The 18,178-nt window shown below is 41.8% G+C and overlaps 1 protein-coding gene across 2 annotated transcripts; it reads right to left on the bottom strand.

Annotated features, from left to right (window-relative positions):
- Positions 1-491: 491 nt before the first annotated feature.
- arel1 (apoptosis resistant E3 ubiquitin protein ligase 1) lies at positions 492-17,365 on the bottom strand. Of its 2 annotated transcripts, none has more exons than XM_076299410.1 (22): positions 17,295-17,365; positions 16,301-16,601; positions 14,671-14,839; positions 11,127-11,347; positions 10,508-10,579; positions 10,168-10,394; positions 9,406-9,643; positions 8,467-8,636; positions 7,560-7,740; positions 7,073-7,317; positions 6,842-6,919; positions 6,539-6,680; positions 6,185-6,306; positions 6,005-6,080; positions 5,744-5,853; positions 5,294-5,473; positions 4,806-4,931; positions 4,335-4,464; positions 4,179-4,237; positions 3,923-4,012; positions 3,566-3,741; positions 492-3,077 (listed from the first exon to the last, which is right to left on the bottom strand). In XM_076299410.1, exons 2-22 carry the CDS (start codon positions 16,446-16,448, stop codon positions 2,975-2,977), a joined length of 3,063 nt encoding a protein of 1,020 aa, XP_076155525.1. In that variant the 5' UTR covers positions 16,449-16,601; positions 17,295-17,365; the 3' UTR covers positions 492-2,974. The 2 variants fall into 2 exon arrangements, with proteins under 2 accessions (XP_076155525.1, XP_076155524.1); XM_076299409.1 differs by having other exon boundaries at positions 17,306-17,365.
- Between the last annotated feature and the right edge of the window lie 813 nt (positions 17,366-18,178).

Genomic DNA, 18,178 nt, shown 5'->3' with positions numbered 1-18,178 from the left:
AGAGACTACAGTGAGAGGTTAGTGGCTGAATTAAGAATGCTGAAGTTCTCTGAAAAGTTCCTGTGATCACTACTGTCCTGTAACACCCCAGTGCTGTTCCAAGTTCAGCTTTGTCTAAAGGAAACATTCCCGTGAACACTACAGAGTCCTAGTGAGGAGTGAGAGTGATGTCTGGTCAGGTAATCAGGTCCATTTACGGTGCTCATCTTTAAAATACAAGTAGAAATGTGCTGCGGATTCCCACTTGGCCTGATACTTCATTCCAACCACGTCGTAGAGCATTATTGTGTAACTTACTACACAATCTTTATACCATAAACTACACACATGGATATGGCTCTGTTTTATAATTGGCCTTCTGTCACTGAAAATACTCAAGATAAGAATGTCAATCCTGCTCTTGTTTTTCATGTAATCTACGATCAAAGAGCCATCATGCACAAGCAAGAGTACAAGAGATCAAACCCCATAACATTCTAACACTGAAAAAGTTGTGTCTGCTGTGGTTTATTTCTTCATTTAATCAACAGGTTGATGGCGTCATCAAAGCTTACAACAGTGAAGAGGAAACAAACATTCATGAATTCAGTGATGACCTTGACCGATCTCCCATTTCAAATTTAAGAAAGAAAATATAAACAAATTTAAACAGCTCACTTCAAGCCCGCAAACAGCCATCACACAATATTCACAAGAATTTAAAATGCCAAAACTTTGACTCAAAAAAACTCAAAACATTATATCACTCATAACACATAATGGCCTGGCGCCACAGAAAAAGACAACTTCCAATGTCAGTCAAGTGCAGGATTTCAACAGTTATGCATGTCATTACTGCAGCTGGCGACACTTACTGTAAGAAGGTCACATCTTTCGTTTTTCATAGGACGGCTGGATAATCTACCCTGCTTCAATGTTTGGGTGGGTTCCAACTCTTCCCTTCCACCTCCCTCCCACAAATTAAAAGAGCAGACAACCGCGTTTACTGATGTTGAAAACAGCCCAAAGGTGATAGACTCTTGCATTAGCTGGCATCTGTTACTGAATTGATCAACTGAGATCCACCCTGAAACCCAACTCCGGTAACATTATTCTGATAAAGATAAGAGAACTTTTGACTGGTGGAAATACTTTAAGTGCTACCCTGTAACCATGGGTTTTAAGATCAATTACCCCTGGAGTTCAGACAGCATAGGTGCACTTATTTAAACAGGCAAAAGGAAAAATATTCAACATAGTATGTTGAAGTGATGAGGGCAGTAGTTTAAAGTAATGTTTTCAACACTCAAAAGGTCAAACTCATTCCCGGAAATGGGAAAAAAATGTCATAGTGGCCAAATCTTTTGGGATACTATACCACAGTAAATATGTTTGACCACACTGCTCTCGACTCTTAGGTTTCATTAACCAAACTGAAAATCGACATTAAAGTAGAGCTTGAGGACATTGAAGCACTCCTACTGCGGAATGTGAATATAGTACCTTTGGATTGGTGCTTATTTCCTTACGTGACATTTTCAGAATTTCATAAATAACCTCGTTGCCCTTTTGAACATTTGAACAAAATAAAACACTATGGAGAACCATAAAAATACCATAGTAAGTCAACAAAGCAAATAAAGCAAGTAAATAAACAGAAACACATTCAGCAGGCTTCAGGCTCACCATGTCAACATGGATGAGTTATACATGAATTAACAAACACTTGTATATTTCCCAACTGACAGTTTGGTCACTGAAATAAATATGCCAAAAAGAATTATATAAAAGAAAAAGTAATTAACTGAGGACCCTTTAAATCCTATGCAGTCATCTCTTAAAGTTTTGACCTGTAATGTTCCTGTGGCCAAACAGTATCAGTTCCCCACACAGCTCTTCCCCCGGTGGAGGTGTGGAGATGTTCATCTCACAGAGGAACTCCTAGAACTCCTTAACCTATCGCACTGTCCTCCATTCAGTCTCATATTGCTATCTCAACTCAGATTTGTGCAATACACTTCTATGCTTCAACAGAGGATTTAACATAATAATGACCATAAACAACAAACAGGCCCATGTTCAAATAAGGCAGAACACGAAAACAAAACGGTAAATAAAAACTTTAAATAAAAAAAAAAAGACCACACAGAACTGCATCCCTTATGGATGAAAGCCATAGAAGCTGTTCATATTTAGCCAGCAGTTTAACAGCTGCTCCCTCCATTTTCCATCACTGGAGGTTAATTGCAACAATCCACCCCAAGAAAATGTGGTTGGAGCTATTTGCCCATTATAGCAAAAATAAAAAAGGACAAAAAACAAACAAAAAACCCCCCACCAACACAAACAAGGTACATCCCTCATTGAGAGCACAGACACAAAGTCACAGATTTGTCAAAGATATTGACATTATACATACAAATACCATGGATGTACACAATAATATACATGCACGCACACACACACACGCACACACACACACACACACACACACACACACACAATCTCACACTCGCTCACACACACCCTTACCTGATCCGTTAAGGCAAAAGTGCTATGGATGTGTGGCTTGACCCACACTGAGGCTGCTACTCTGTATTAAAAGTCTCCAGGTTTAGAATGGCAAAATGTCATCACTACTATGTCTAGTTAAGCAGCTACTAAATGTACCCTAACCCTTCTTTAAGCGTATACGATAAAACTCTAGTTGGGCCACTGCTTTTGGGTTTTGTCATAGTAAGTATAAAAAGGAAGAAATCAGCATTATCAGCATAATTCATTTACATTATACACACATATCGTTGTTGGCTGGGACCGCAGAGCTTCCGGAAACTTCCTCCAGATATACTGCAACCTCTTCTGATACAGGTATGTAAGGGCTCACTGGAATACACGAGCCGCATTGTCTATTGGTTAAGTGTGTGGAGTTTGTCCTCTACTCCAGCCTTCACTCTGCCACTTCCTGGTTGGCATCATGAGGGGAAGTGAGGCAGGTTCACAGCATGCCAAAGCCTTCGCTCCCTTCACTGATGGCCAGCTTCAGCAGTTTGTGCAGCTCCTCATAGGAATCGTATGTAGGGAGGCACAGCTGGTTGAAACTAAACAAGGAAGAGAAGAGGTCAGAGGGGTATTCCTTCAGCAGGACAGTTTTGAACATTCTATCGGAAGGTTCTGTTCGGCAAACAATGTAAGGTTCTAAAACAATAATGTCAATGATCAATGATTCAATCTACGATACAATATGCAATATGGCCACGGCGGTGTTAACGAATAAGCCCAATAGCCTCATGAAAATAAACAAATACCATAATATACCAAACATTAATCATAACAACCACTTAATTAATTAAGTGTATGCTGAACAGATATGTCTTTAGACCCCTCTTGAAAGACCTAAAACTATCACTATAACTATCACTGGCGCTTTTACCCAAGGCCACTTACAGTTATTGCAATGGCCACTCTCCCCAGAGGGTTAAGTGCCTTGCTCAAGGGCACAAAGATGGACACCAGGAATGTAAATATTTGAGTAAAGTAAGTAATGTATCTATGTGTGCGAGAGAGAGAGAGAGAGAGACAAACTCACCAGGTGTGTGCAGTTGGCAGTGTGCTGTGTGTGGGTGCGGCGATGATCTGGAAGGATGGGCATAGCGTATTGAAGCCACCAGGTGGCAGCTGTGAGGAGCCAGTGGTGAACTGCAGCAACCGCGCCAACTCCTCCTGTGTGAAGGACGACACCACTGCCCAGAACCACTTCATCACCTGAGCCACACACACACACACACACACACACACACACACACACACACACACACACACACACACACACACACTTCAGACTGGCATCACAATCACCATCGTACCCTCACAATGTCCGCAGTCCTGAGGTTACATCTTGTTCTTACTGTAAGAGATGAGTCAGAAGAGATGGGATGACACTTACCTTCTCTCTGAAGTGCCACGAGCCTCCAACAATCACCGCATGGGCTTTGAAGTCCTGAACATTAATGTCACCTGTACCACACATCAACAACTGCACACACACACACACACACACACACACACACACACACACACACACACACACACACACACACACACACACATATACCCACACACATACACAAACACAAAACAATGCTAAACGGCACTTGCAAATTGTGGAAGAATCAACATATCAGTTAAAAAAGTGAACATACCTCCAACTCATTTTCATCAAATATGGCTAGAAGGTTCTCTGGGACCAATTCATTTAAACCTGTAAATAACAAGTTGTTTTACTGAGTACTGAGCATGGACCAGTAGCAACTTCATCAGTGAGCTCTCCTGCAAGCTGTAATGCCTCTGACCCTCACCCTTGAGAAAGTGCTCCACTTCGTCTCGCACCTGACTGGCCAGTCGGTACTGGGCCAGTAGGTTCAGGTAATGGATCTTGTTCTCGTTGGTGACCGTGATCTGGGCACCTCCTGCAATCAGCTCCACCACCTGAGGGGAATTTCAGTAAAGCCAGATCAGACCAAAACAAACAAACAAATATATATAAATATATCACAATATGACTCATGGGTACAGCACACACAAACAGAAACACACACACACACACACACACACACACACACACACACACACACACACACACACACACACACACACACACACACACACACACACACACACACACACACACACACACACACACACACACACACACACACACACACACACACACACACACACACACACACACACACACACACACACACACACACACACACACACACACACACACGAGTTGTGCAAATGTGGTCAGAGAGGAGGGTGGTCACCTTCTCCAGCTGTCCGGACTTGCTGTACTTCTCCTCAGCAAACACCAGGTCCATCTCACTCACGTCGTTGTTCAGGATGAAGCAGACCTTTGTCTTGTAGAACTCTTGGTCATCGGTTTCAAAATACTGCACAGAGGCATACCGGTCAGAGGTTTTAAAACACCCGATGGCTTGTCAAAAAAACTCATCAGGACAAGAAAGAATAAACATCATGACATGACTGACTGCCTTGTAATAAGTGTTGTGTATGTGTGTGTACCTTGTAGTTTATACGCCAATGATCTGGGTGTGTGTGTGTGTGTGTGTGTGTGTGTGTGTGTGTGTATGTGTGTGTACCTTGTAGTTCATACGCAGGCCAATGATCTGTGTGTGTGTGTGTGTGTGTGTGTTTATGTACCTTGTAGTTCATACACAGGCCAATGATCAGTGTGTGTGTGTGTGTGTGTGTGTGTGTGTGTGTGTGTGTGTGTGTGTGTGTGTGTGTGTACCTTGTAGTTCATACGCAGGCCAATGATCTGTGCCAGGAAGGATCGCGTGAACCGAGCACGCACAAGCTGCTTATAAGCTCCGCCCAGTGCTGACTCATACAGGCACTTCCCAACCACACGTCCAGCAAACTCATACACCTTCAGACGGAGGTGAGTGGGGCGGTCAGCGTTGGGGTGGACCTACCAGAGATAGAGGTATGGTTATGGTTGTAGTATTTATGGGAATATATTACAGGATGTAAATGTTACAATGGTAAAAAATGATTTAAGTTTACATTAAGCAAAATAGTTAGAGAGGTTTCTTAATTTATCTTCATTCAAAGTTTTGAATTTGATCGTAGTAGAACTAATGTATTTGCCTTGTTAAATTTACATTTTAAAGTTACACTGAGAACTAGCTTTGTAGGATAAAGCCACAATATATATATGGGGGAAAAAACTTCAACCAACCAGTCCCTGGTTGGTGTCACTGAAGCGCGTAAAAAGCTGATTGTTGGTGTCAAAAAGACTCTTGCAGATCAGCTCAAACCATTCCCGACGAGGACCTCCCCAGTCGAGGGCTATCAGAGTGCTCACGCACACGCACACACACACACACACACACACACACACACACACACACACACACACACACACACACACACAGAGTAAACCTCAAAGAACACCGAACACAAGGAGAGTGTGAGAGACTGTAGAGAGACGTGAACTAACCTTCTTCATCCTGGAAAACCACCTCAAAGTTCTTACTCCAGTCCGACACTGAGAAGTTCCTGGTGGCCTTCAGAGACTGCAGAGGAATAGCACGACATTCAAACATTAAAAATTTCCTCAGATCTGTCCGTCAGACAGTCACCACCACTCAGACTGAAATCCACAATGGCTCCAACTTACAGAATCAAGAATGGTTTGGCGCACGATCTTCAAGCAGGTCTTCGTGCGAGGTCGTTTGGAGTGCATGTGTCGGAGCTCTCGCTGGAAGAAGCTCACCTTGTCTTGAAATGTCTCTGAGCCACCTAGTCCACATTTTGGGGGGGAAAGAAGAAAGTATCTCAATTATACATGCACATTCAAAGAAGCATGCCTGACTTTCAGATACAGAATGTGATAAATAATTGCTTTGAATAGTAGCTGCTCTGCTTAAACTCAAGTTGTCAAGCAACAGCATTAGTGTTTGTTACTATGCTAACAAATGCAAAGTGTACATTTTCATTGCTGGCCTTTCGGCTCCTATATACTGAGCCTCACCGATGTTCTTGTGCAGGAAGCGGATGAAGGTGGCTGCCATGATGTTCCTGTCTTTACAGCTGAGCTCTACCGGGGGCTGGATGCCGTCGTCCACTACCAATGTCAAGTACTTGTGGATGAGGTCAGGGCCGTGATAGGTGAACTAATTGGATTGACAACAAAAGTCATTACACAAATCATAAAACAAGTCTCTGGAGCAGTGCCTATTCTTAAAAACCTGTTCGCTCCCCCTGAAAGTGGGCTTCATTGACCAGTCACTCTTACAAAGGCATATTATTTAACTAGTGTACACAATGAATTTACCTTCGTTCCTGGGCACACTCGGAATGTGAACAGACGCCATGGGATTATCTTCAGGTAGAACTCCTTCACTGAGAGTTGCTGAAAGTGATACAGTCAAATGAAACTGTAATCCATACTTATTTATTTACTTACAGTATACTGTATGTATCCATGTGCATATTCCAATCTGCTATCACATATTATCACTGGTATTTCCCCTGTCTGGAAAGAGGGACGATAAAGATTGTGTACCTTTGGCGATATGTAGCAGTAAACTTTTTTCGGTTTCTTGAATTTCTCGGGCTGGCCCTCCACTGGGGAGTCGTGGTCATCGTCCTCGTCGCCCACGGAGGGCCGCCTCGGAGGCGCGAGCAGAGAGGACGCAGGAAACTGGCAGTGGGAGCTGTTATAGTTCCCCGTGCCGTACAGGTAGGCCTCAAAGTAGATGCTGATGCCTGGCGTGGACACATTTTTCTCCACACAATTCTTCTCATTTTCTGTGTGGGTGTGAGGGGGAAAGGGAGATGTATGCATTTTTAGTAAGTCTAGTCAATGAATTCTGGAATTGATGCTCACCCAATCAAGTGTAAGTCTACTAAAACTCATGGACTACTCTATGAGGTTCAATGCTTTAAACATTACATTCTCCCTTATACATACTTCATTACATTACATTATCCATTTTACATAATAGCAGCACATAAACACAGCAGCACAAGTCCACCAAACACACACTCACCACTAAGCACAATGATGTCAAATTCTCCATTGCTGAGTGGCTGGTCCTTGTAGGAGATGCGGGCTCTGAAGCAGCCCATCTTCCTCAGGGTGATACGCAGAAGCACCTGGCAGAGCTGCTTATTGGACACAACCGACTTACTGTAGTACTCCTCGTCACTGTTGTCTTCTGTAGTTCCCAACTGCACACAGTCGGAGAGGGAGTAGCAGAGACAGGTGGAGAGGGAGGAGCAGAGACAAGTGGAGAGGGAGGAGCAGAGACAGGTGGAGAGGGAGGAGCAGAGACAGGTGGAGAGGGAGGGAGGAGCAGAGACAGGTGGAGAGGGAGGAGCAGAGACAGGTGGAGAGGGAGGAGCAGAGACAGGTGGAGAGGGAGAAGCAGAGACAGGTGGAGAGGGAGGGAGGAGCAGAGACAGGTGGAGAGGGAGGAGCAGAGACAGGTGGAGAGGGAGGAGCAGAGACAGGTGGAGAGGGAGGGAGGAGCAGAGACAGGTGGAGAGGGAGGAGCAGAGACAGGTGGAGAGGGAGGGAGGAGCAGAGACAGGTGGAGAGGGAGGAGCAGAGACAGGTGGAGAGGGAGGAGCAGAGACAGGTGGAGAGGGAGGGAGGAGCAGAGACAGGTGGAGAGGGAGGAGCAGAGACAGGTGGAGAGGGAGGGAGGAGCAGAGACAGGCAGAATGGCAGAATAGCAAGAAAGCCGGACATGACATAATGATGAGAATAGCGACAACATCTTAGATCACACAGAACCATAAATCAGGTTTAAGTCGGAATGTGTGCATGTGCAGTATATAACAATACACAGTGGCTTGTGAGAATGTGCTCATTTCTATAAAAGTTAGCCAATACTTTTTTAGTTTGCTCAGGTGATTACATTTGTGTGACCGTGCCTTTATTTTTTGTCTTACTGAGTGCATGTGGACACTATAGTTGACTTCATCGACAAGAGACGTAGAGTTGCTGGTAGGGTTGCCGTATTCATCTCGAGGCTCAATCTGAAGCGTGTGCTGTTGGCCACATGTTAGCACCAGTGTAGAAAAGTGGTATGCAATCTTTGTTTTGGATGGAACCACATTTCCTGAGAAAAACATAAAAACAAAACAAATGATTAATATTTCAAACAATCGTACATGCAACATAGTTGTTCTGAAGGAATGGTACAATTATGATTTATTTATTTTTGCCGTCGTTTCTGCTGCCTTTTGAGATATAGACACTGCTTTAACTCTGACAAGCCTTTGTAGTGCCAGTGACTAGAACACTATGCTGTGTGAGACTAGTATCAGAGACCAGTAATGTCTGTATGTATGTATGTTTGTTTGTTCAAAATCGCTTTGGACTAAAGCGTAACCATAACCATGTATGCATATTTATATGTATATATATATATATATATATATATATGTGTGTATATATTTATGTATGTATTTATGTATGTGTGCATGTATGTATGTATGTATATATATATATATATATGTATACTGTATGTCTGTCTGTCTGCTCTTTGCCTCTGCATATCTCTCAATCCGTTCGTCAGAACAACTTCACACTTGGTGGGTGTATTGCCAAGGACACAAATGAGTGCAGTATCAAGTATGATGATGTGAAATGTGAAAGAAATTGTACAAAAAAAAAAACCTCTAGCATAGCAGTGGGACCCTAGCAGTGGGACATTTCATGACTTAAAAAACTCTCTGAGCCACAATGAGGAGTTCTGATCCACCATGTTGAAATGCAAAAAAGCAAAATTGCAGTCCACTATCAACATCACCATTCACTTGCTTGTATACAATTCAATTTCCACTGAAAGGCATGCTTATGCAACCCAGGAACCCAAACTGTCTCACCTGGTTGAAAGATCTTGTAGTAGGGGCTGTAGGCCACATTAAGGCCACCCAACTTAACGGCGACCTCATAGCGGCCTGCTTTGCGTACAGTGAAAGCCACCTTCACGATGTTGGCCTCGGGCTCCTGCAACACCTCCTGTGTGACGGGAATGTCCAACGCCAACTCCATGTGAGTGATGTTTACCCGCAGGCCAACCGGTCGGTGAGCAGGGAATGGCTGGCCATTTTTATAAAACAGCTAAGGAGACAGAAAAAAATATACATTTCCTTAGTGTGCTATATCAGAGCTGTTGTGAGATGCAATATCCCATCCAAAATCTTGGATAAATTAGATTACCGTCACTAAAAACAATACTGGAAATAATTAAAATAGTTACTGCATGAAATAGTTGCTCTCTCTAAAGAAAGGCTGGGCATTATCTCTGCATGTCACAAACAAGATACAGAAAGAAAAGATCTCCGCTGCTGGCCTAATTAAGACTCACGTAAGATTGAACGTAAGATTGAAATTACTCTGCTTGTCTACTACTGGGATGGTAACAGGCATGTTAGACCTATTTGCTAAAATCTAAACCACAATTCCTCACTGGCAGCCTTAAAAAAACACACAAAACAAACCATATAAAGCATCATGTCTTTATCAAGCAGGCTGCACTCCATGAACTGCACTCCATGAACAGTTGGCATGGTAACATTTCCAATCCCCAAAACAATGTTACTATATCTGTATGAGAGACAAAACAATACGGAGACAACACCCACCTGCACACGGAAAGTCATGGTCTGCCCTACTTCCTGTGGCTCCTTCCAATCCCACGCCACTTTGCAAGAGCGCGGGTCGAGGTAGTTGCCCCGTACATAATCGTAGATGCTACGATCACCACGACGTCCTGGGTCCTCATTCTGGAGAAAGCTGACCACCCGTGCAGCAAGCTCGCACAGGAATTTTATGGTGAAGACGAATGCGATGATGGACACAGTTATTCCACCTGAGAAGGAGAGGAGGAGTGGGTTCAGTCATCATCAGGGAGATACACAGACAAATGGATATAATGAAACTATTCTTCTATGCACAGGCACAGTGCAAAGCTTGTGCACTCACCAATCACGTAAAACATGAGGTCTCGAATAAGAAAGCACAGTGCAACAGTACAGCCAAATATAACAGCTCCTGCTGCAAAAAGAGAGAAAAGTTATTCATTCAACATGAATCTCATTTTTATGAAATCCATTATATTATCATTTAACAATAAGATGCTATTTCACTCAGCATTTCTTCCCACAAGTTTATTTTCCCAGCGTTTCATCTTTCCATCACAGTGGCCCTCATTTACGAAATGAATGTATGGAATAAAACATACGGCATACGGCAACGCAGGTGTATGGTAATTTCCACGCAAAGCTTGGCATTTATCAAATCATGAATGACATAAATAGATATTTTTCAAATTGTAAGGTATTGATGAACGAATTGCCATCTGTTTGTACGTGGCTTAATTAGTTCAACTGTGATTGCAGTGTGAGAGTGGCTATATCGAGGTAAGAGAATGTTCTGTTCTTGGACATATTATGCATCTCCATGTTGTGAATGCTATGGCCAAGGCCTCTAACCCGAGAATATTTCCGCACAACCCCCAATATAAGGTACTAACAGCAAGTTATGAATGTAAAATAACTTATACACGTTGCCTCAAGGAAGCTGACAATCAGCACACACTAACCAAAGGACCACCTCTCGTTGAGACGCCTCTCAGCGAGGCTGCGGACCAGCTGAATCTCGTAATCCTGATCACGGTGATTTCTACTGGCCTGGAGGACCTTCACGCCGGTGGACAACTTGATGTAGTCCTCGTAATAGTAGCCCCACGCGGCCAAAGACAGCTGAAGTTGGCTGTCAAACTGGGCCAAATCATCCAAATTGATGCAACCCAGGGTTTTCAGCCTAAACATACAAAGATACAAAGATTCAAGCCAGTGTTTTCAGCCAGATAATGTATAGAACGCTGGTCATTATCGGAAAATAAGTCCCGACAGGGCGAACAGGACCCCGACACGCCAGTTGCTTTCACTTTTGAATGAAGTTCCATTGCACAAAGTGACCGGGCTACTTGCGAAGTGATATGAAAGACTTAAATCAGAAACACAAAACCCGTTACCATTGACAGGTAATTATATGTTTGCAGTGGTATAAATAATTTACCGTAGAACGTTGGGAAATACCATTCAAGTTAATGGAGCGTTCTACTAGCATTGTGAAGAGCCGTTTAATAAACAAAGAGAATTCAACCCCAGTGTTTTCAGCCTAAACACACACACATGCAAAGAGAATTCAACCCCAATGTTTTCAGCCTAAACACACACACACATACAAAGAGGATCAATGCAAAATGTCTGTGACTGATTCACCATTACTTTTGCTGTTAAAACAGCAAATGACAAGAGAGGGCAAAACACAGAAGGCTACAGTGGCATGACTTAAATAGGGTAAGAACCAGTGCAACTTTTTTTAAAGGAACCGTATGTAAGAAATGTATTTCAATTAATCATAAAATGGCCCTGATATGTCACTAGACATTAAGAAATCATGTTCATTTCAAATACTTATATCACTGACAACAGTAGTCCGGCCAGGATATTGTCATTTAAAAAGTGAAGTTGCAGCCCTCAACTGATGTTGATGTTGTGTTTTGTCATGTCATGTTGTGTTTTGGCCTGATGCGCCACCCTCTACCTATCTACTCATCACAAAGTCAGTAGTGTTTCGGCATCCGGGTTGGCAACCTTGAGTCAGGGGGGAGGGGGAGGGGATACACCACTCTACAGTAATTTGAAAGTGATTGCAGTACCAGTTTTGGCCACAATCTTACATATGGTTAAAAAAGAAAAAAGCCACATATGGTCTCCAAAATTGCAGCAATGTCATGTAACTGGAGTCTTATGGCGACATAGTCAGAAATGTCATGCTGTCATTTTTGTGGTGTTCCAGTTCGGAACACAGCATAGTGCATATTCTAGATGGCTGGCGGAAGTGACATCTGACCTTCACATGACAAAACACCATCAAAATGAATTTCAAGATGATACCAAAAATACTTGCCTGATAAGAGCATACTTCAAAAAGTGGCAAATTGTTGTATAGTGTTCTCACAACAGAACATTAACATTCTCCACTGACAAAGTGCAGAATGCAAAGTAGCTTTTTTTTCAAAGACAAAAAGCTTTTACTTGACATTACCACCCCCCACCCCACACTCTTTTACATCTGTGTTAACATAATCATATCCCATCCAGACTATATTGGGACTGGGAAGGTGCAAACACAGCAAATGAGAACAGTCAGCTTTGTAATGCTTTGAACGTATGCAGCTTTGTTATGTCAGCTATGTCTTTTCTAGAGTCATAGTACTACTGCAGGGGGCATAGGCTGGGGCATAGGTAATAGGGCATGTTAGAGGGAGAATGTGGTGGCTATAGGTGGCTATAGGCTACGTGCCAATGCAGCACTGCAGTAAACGTTGTGCAGCACTGGGTGACATCCCTTCTCCAAAGAATGCTCACTGCAGCAATGACCCTCTGTGCTGCAGTTGTTACAGCTGAAAGTCATTGGACTGACAACAGTAGGAAAAGCCTAAGGCTGCCCTCTAGAGGTGGACAGAAGAAACACCAACATTGCCTTCAGCCATCCTGCCAATACAGACTGTACAAACCCTTATCTGAATATTACCCATTAACAGAGTACTGTTCATTTGTCCATGAACTTAAGTTAAAACATCTTTGCGTTAACTCACTTAACTGACGTCCTTGTACATATACAGTTGAATCTAATCTAATCTAATCTAGTTGTGCTGTGGGCAGGCACTTAAGCAACCACACCTAAGTAGAATGGAATTTAATCTTAGGCTGGGAATCAAGTATCAGAAATCAAGTAGATCAGGTTCTACATTTTTCAACATATCAGAATCATACGCCTCATCAATTCCTCTTATCGATGTCAGCATGTTCTTCAGACCATGGTCAAAGACTCTTTCTGAGAGTGAACAGAAAGTGAAATTGAAACAGTTCTACGTGGTTTACTTTATTCTAAGGTGCAGTCATGGCCTCCATGGTAGGATACACAACACTATTTTAAAAGTGTTTTTCTTAAGCAGTAATAAAGGTTTTATGTGCCCAAACCTAAAAGGTGTTGCAGTTCGACTATACATTTACTGGACCTTACACTTTGGATTTGCAAAACTGAACGAGCTGAGGGGTAAACAAGTGTAGGCTACTAAATGCAGACAATGGTACTAGGCATACATGATACAAAATACCCCTTTAAAAAGGGAGCATGGCAAATTATTTTAAAATGTTCAAATGTTATTTGGCAGTGATTGTACACTGCATTCAGACAGCGATAATAACAACTGTGTTGATGCTGAAAATGACTACCTTTTCCACCCAGAAAATGATAAAGATGGAACTGATAGGGAATTGATGGCATCAATAAAACCCCATCAATCCCTATCTGTAATATGAGTTGTTTAATTTTGGCTGTAATGTACAACACGCCTTTGGTCACTTTCACACTAAGATTGGAAGAATATATGTATACACAGAACATAACATATCATACTACATATATAACAACATATGGTGCAGTTGAAAAAGAAAGAGCAAAATGCTAATACAGTCACACCTAAACATAGATTACCTCAGGGTACACAGCAGATTGCTCAGTACACCAATGTTTGCCCAAATGTTCCTTTGGCTCTACCTTACACATATCAGTCATGTATGATTGATCTTGCCTGTCCCCAGTCTATTTACAGAGCAGGATTCTCTGATTAAGCATTCCATGGAGTCCAACAACACAACATAACCAGTTCCGTGTATTCTGATTGGGTGATCATGATAATTGGCCAACTGATGATTCTCAGAAAATAAAATGTTGGCCAATATCAGTGGGAGTGTGCGCCAGAAGAACTACACTCAGGAACACTGCCCAACAACATTGCTCAAAGAGCTGCCTTGTGTATCATCAGTTTTAGATTTATTAATTTGGCAGATGTTTTTATCCTAAGTGAGGGCAACGCAAGCTACAAAAATCAAAAGGAGGAGACTCAGTGACTGGACATCTTCATTTCTAGTCAACTTGACGAGGTAACAAAGTCAATTCAAAAAAACAAAAACAAAAAAACAGTAGGCCTATCTGCTTGGATAACTTGTTTAAGTATTGCATCCTGAATGAAGTGAGGCCCAAGTTTTGGAGTGGAGGTCTGTACTCACGTGTGGTAGTAGTGCTCCAGGCTCTGGGAGCTGAGCCACTCCTGAAAAGCAAAGTCTCTGAGGAGCTGGATGTGGGCTTCAGATATGTCCCGCCAGTGTCGCTGTTCTTGCACGACCTCCTCCAGCCTTGTTAACACATTCAGACTCAGCTCCTCCAGTGTCTGTACATCTACATACACATACACATACATTAACATATACATCTACATGCACATACATAAACATATACAAACACAAACATATGTATACACATACATACATAAACCTATATATACACATAACATAAACATATAGATAAACATGCGAATAGCAATAAACGGCAGGATCAAATCAAACGCATCGGAGTACAATACCGAGTTCTACAAGTTTGTAGGCGGATATAACGTCATCATCACAACAGTTAATACTGGAAAGGCCTTTCTGCAGACACACTCTTATAACCATGGTGAGTCCCCTAATGTACCACAGAGTCACAAAAATGTCCGTGTTACTATGGTAGCATAAAGCCTTTTGTAACTTCAATGTTTAAGACAAAAGCTTAGAGCAGAACAGCGAACAGGTGATCTGAAAGTCAAGGACTCCTGCACAGAGCACAAAGACATTACAAAACACGAGTTTAAATAAAAATGAGTGTCATTGCCTGGAAACAAAAAAAAACGTTCCCAGGTTTCTCACCTCTACTGTGAGATGTTTTACTTAAAATCTGGAAGCCAAATCTCAAAAAAATATCAAAGGCTGGAACTAGACCTACACCATTCTGAACTCAAATAGCCTTCATTAATCATTAATTAATCATGTTTTAAAAGGAAACTGATATGGATAACATCCACACCGAAACATCAATTTTCACATCAAGGACAGCTGAATTCTGACTGGTTTTAGAGGCTTCTTAGCATTTACACTTAACAACCACTCTGTTAAGTCAGAGATAAATAAATGTCAAAATAAATAAATAAAAATGTCAAAATAAATAAATAAAAATACTACACCATGCAACAATATGCATACACAGTAAAATCACCCAGGACTGCCTGATATTATCAATGTATTGAATTAGTTATGACTAACTAACTAACCATATGGAAAGGAATATTTCTTACTACATTGTGAATTATATATACTTGATAAACGATGCCTAAACTGCAAAGAGAATCCCACACAGACTCTACAAAGGATCAATAACAGATCAAGCCAACTTGGCTTGGCTTTGGCCTTGGCTTACTCCACTCCACCACAATCACCAAGCAAACAAATCATGTAGTACCACAGTGGACAGTCAGGGTCAATTGCAAAATGTCATCAATCTACTTCTGTATTGTGGTGATGAAAGTGCAGTAGGCCTACTGTCTTACTGTCTTTGCAACAGTACACTATCTCTAAACCAAATTTCTCCCAAGGGAGACGAATAAATGAACTTGACCTGACTTGACTATTTCATCACTGTGCCAATGTTGTCTGAGCTTGTTTATTTTATTCTATGTGGGGGATACTTTTGGACCCTGCACACAGCCTATTCCACAACATTATCATGCAAAAAATTCGAATCATGGTGCATGATTATCACTATATAATATATGGCAGAATTCTACTATCACAGTGTAAGTGAAGTTCAAGCCATTTCCATACTAACCCTCAAATAAGTGCTTGTACTCGGACAAGCGGTGTTTTTGGAGCCATTCTTCTATCTGAGTTCCCTTCGATTTCTTCCAGCGCACTTCCCAGAAGAACACCCAGGACACAGAGCAGAAGATGAAGGTCAGCACAAAGCGTCGGTCCATCAGACCATCTTCAGTCTGAACTTTGACCTCCGGTCTTCGCAGCCCACACGCTCTGCCACTTAATTAATGTTTCTGATTGGCCTGTGATCATTAAAGTTCCCAGCCGGTTTTCTTGCTCATGTTTCCTGGCTTCACATGTGTGCTTGATTGAATCTAAGAATGAAGACGACAACGTGTAAAGTTATATCTAAAAAAAATGTGCCAATAATATGAAATGTAACGTTTAGTTCTAGAGACAAGGGGTGATACCACGTTAGAAATCTTCAGTGGAAACGACAATCACGTAACGTTACGACCACAATGGCTGACACATTACTCTGTAGCAAACATTATAGACGACAAACAACTACCATGTTCTTGTGACAGGAAAAGAACAGCTAACGTAAACGGTACAAATAACTTTACTCGCCAGATTTAACACACATTTTGAAGTCACTCACCGTTGCCAAATGTTAATTTTCACGTTAACATACAAGAAACACAAAATGACCCCAAGGGGTCCGAGTAAATCGAAAGCTCACGTTAAGTGACACAGAAACGAAACATGCAACGTTATTGGCATCACTAAAACAACAACTTGACCCAAAGTAGCCCGCAATGTCTGCATTCTTGTGAACAGTATTAAGCCATCATTAACACAAGCTATCAATGTCAACGCTGTTGGCTAAGACGCTAACATTGACTGCATTTTAGGGTTAACGTTAGCTGAATAACGTTGTGGATGCGGCATAAATCAGCCAGATCACTGTTCTCTCACGCACATTGTCGCATGTTAAGAAAAGAGACAAACTGTGTATTGTAATTAGATCATGCACATACAGTCATTCTAACCTAGACATTATTTACCAGTATCTTACGTTCTGTTATTGACAGTCGGACAGTCGGAGTATCAGAGCACGTCAGACCACAAATTTCTCCTTCTACACTTCCGGTAGAGTGAACTAACCCTCTCATGCGAATTGCTGCCACCCACAGTTCAAGATGTGTGAACGTTTTAGGGGCCTCATTCAATTCAATTCAGTAGCCTATTAAAAATAATATTCTCATAAGAATAAGCAGAACTATGAAGCAGAAAACAGTCGAGACCTGATTTGTTAATATTATGGGCGTAGGTAAGGAACATGGAACACAGGATGTTTCATAAGAGGTTGCATAACAGTGTGGTGCAAATGGACAGCTAGATGCAGAGGGTTTCTGCATCAGAGAGAAGAAGGAAAGATGAACAGCATCCCACAGTGGAGATAGCCTAGAGTGGAGAGAGGAAAAGAAACAACATGGTTGGACAAAACTCAGATTATTATATAATCTGATATATATAATACATATTTCCATACAAAACTATTAATCTGAAGTACAGTTAGGAACAAAAGTATTCATATGCGTAAATTTCTTTAGCCTAATGTTGGTTTTCTCTTGACCAATATGTTTGTTCTGACTGTTCAATGACACTGCCACATGCCAAAAGATTGTGGAGAAACATGGGATCAATCATTTAAATGAAAAATGGCGTGTGCAAAATCATTCATACCCTTATAATCAATAGAAACATCTTTATTTGCCATCACAGCTCTCAAAATAGTTCTTATAATAATAACCAAGCCTCTCCATGTCTCCACAATGATTGTAGACAGCACCTTTTTAGCAGTAATCCGGGTTTTAAGGCAGGAACGATTATTTGCCATCACTCTGTCCTTGTGCTCACTTTTTTGGATTGAGGTCTCGACTGGCTG

Source organism: Alosa pseudoharengus, unplaced genomic scaffold (assembly GCF_046254945.1).
Source record: "Alosa pseudoharengus isolate Yale_2024_CS ecotype anadromous, Long Island Sound unplaced genomic scaffold, YU_APseudo_1.1 YU_APseudo_1.1_scf_22, whole genome shotgun sequence".
Lineage (NCBI taxonomy): Eukaryota > Metazoa > Chordata > Actinopteri > Clupeiformes > Clupeidae > Alosa > Alosa pseudoharengus.
The sequence above is the reverse complement of the archived record's forward strand: the minus strand, read 5'-3'. Positions and strand labels throughout refer to the sequence as shown.

Coding starts and splice junctions, on each gene's coding strand:
- arel1 (XM_076299410.1), bottom strand. CDS start 16,448: ATGGACCGACGCTTTGTGCTGACCTTCATCTTCTGCTCTGTGTCCTGG. Junction 9,644..10,167: donor CCATGACTTTCCGTGTGCAG/GTGGGTGTTGTC, acceptor CTGTCTCCTTAG/CTGTTTTATAAAAATGGCCA. Junction 4,932..5,293: donor GCCTGCGTATGAACTACAAG/GTACACACACAC, acceptor GCCTCTGTGCAG/TATTTTGAAACCGATGACCA.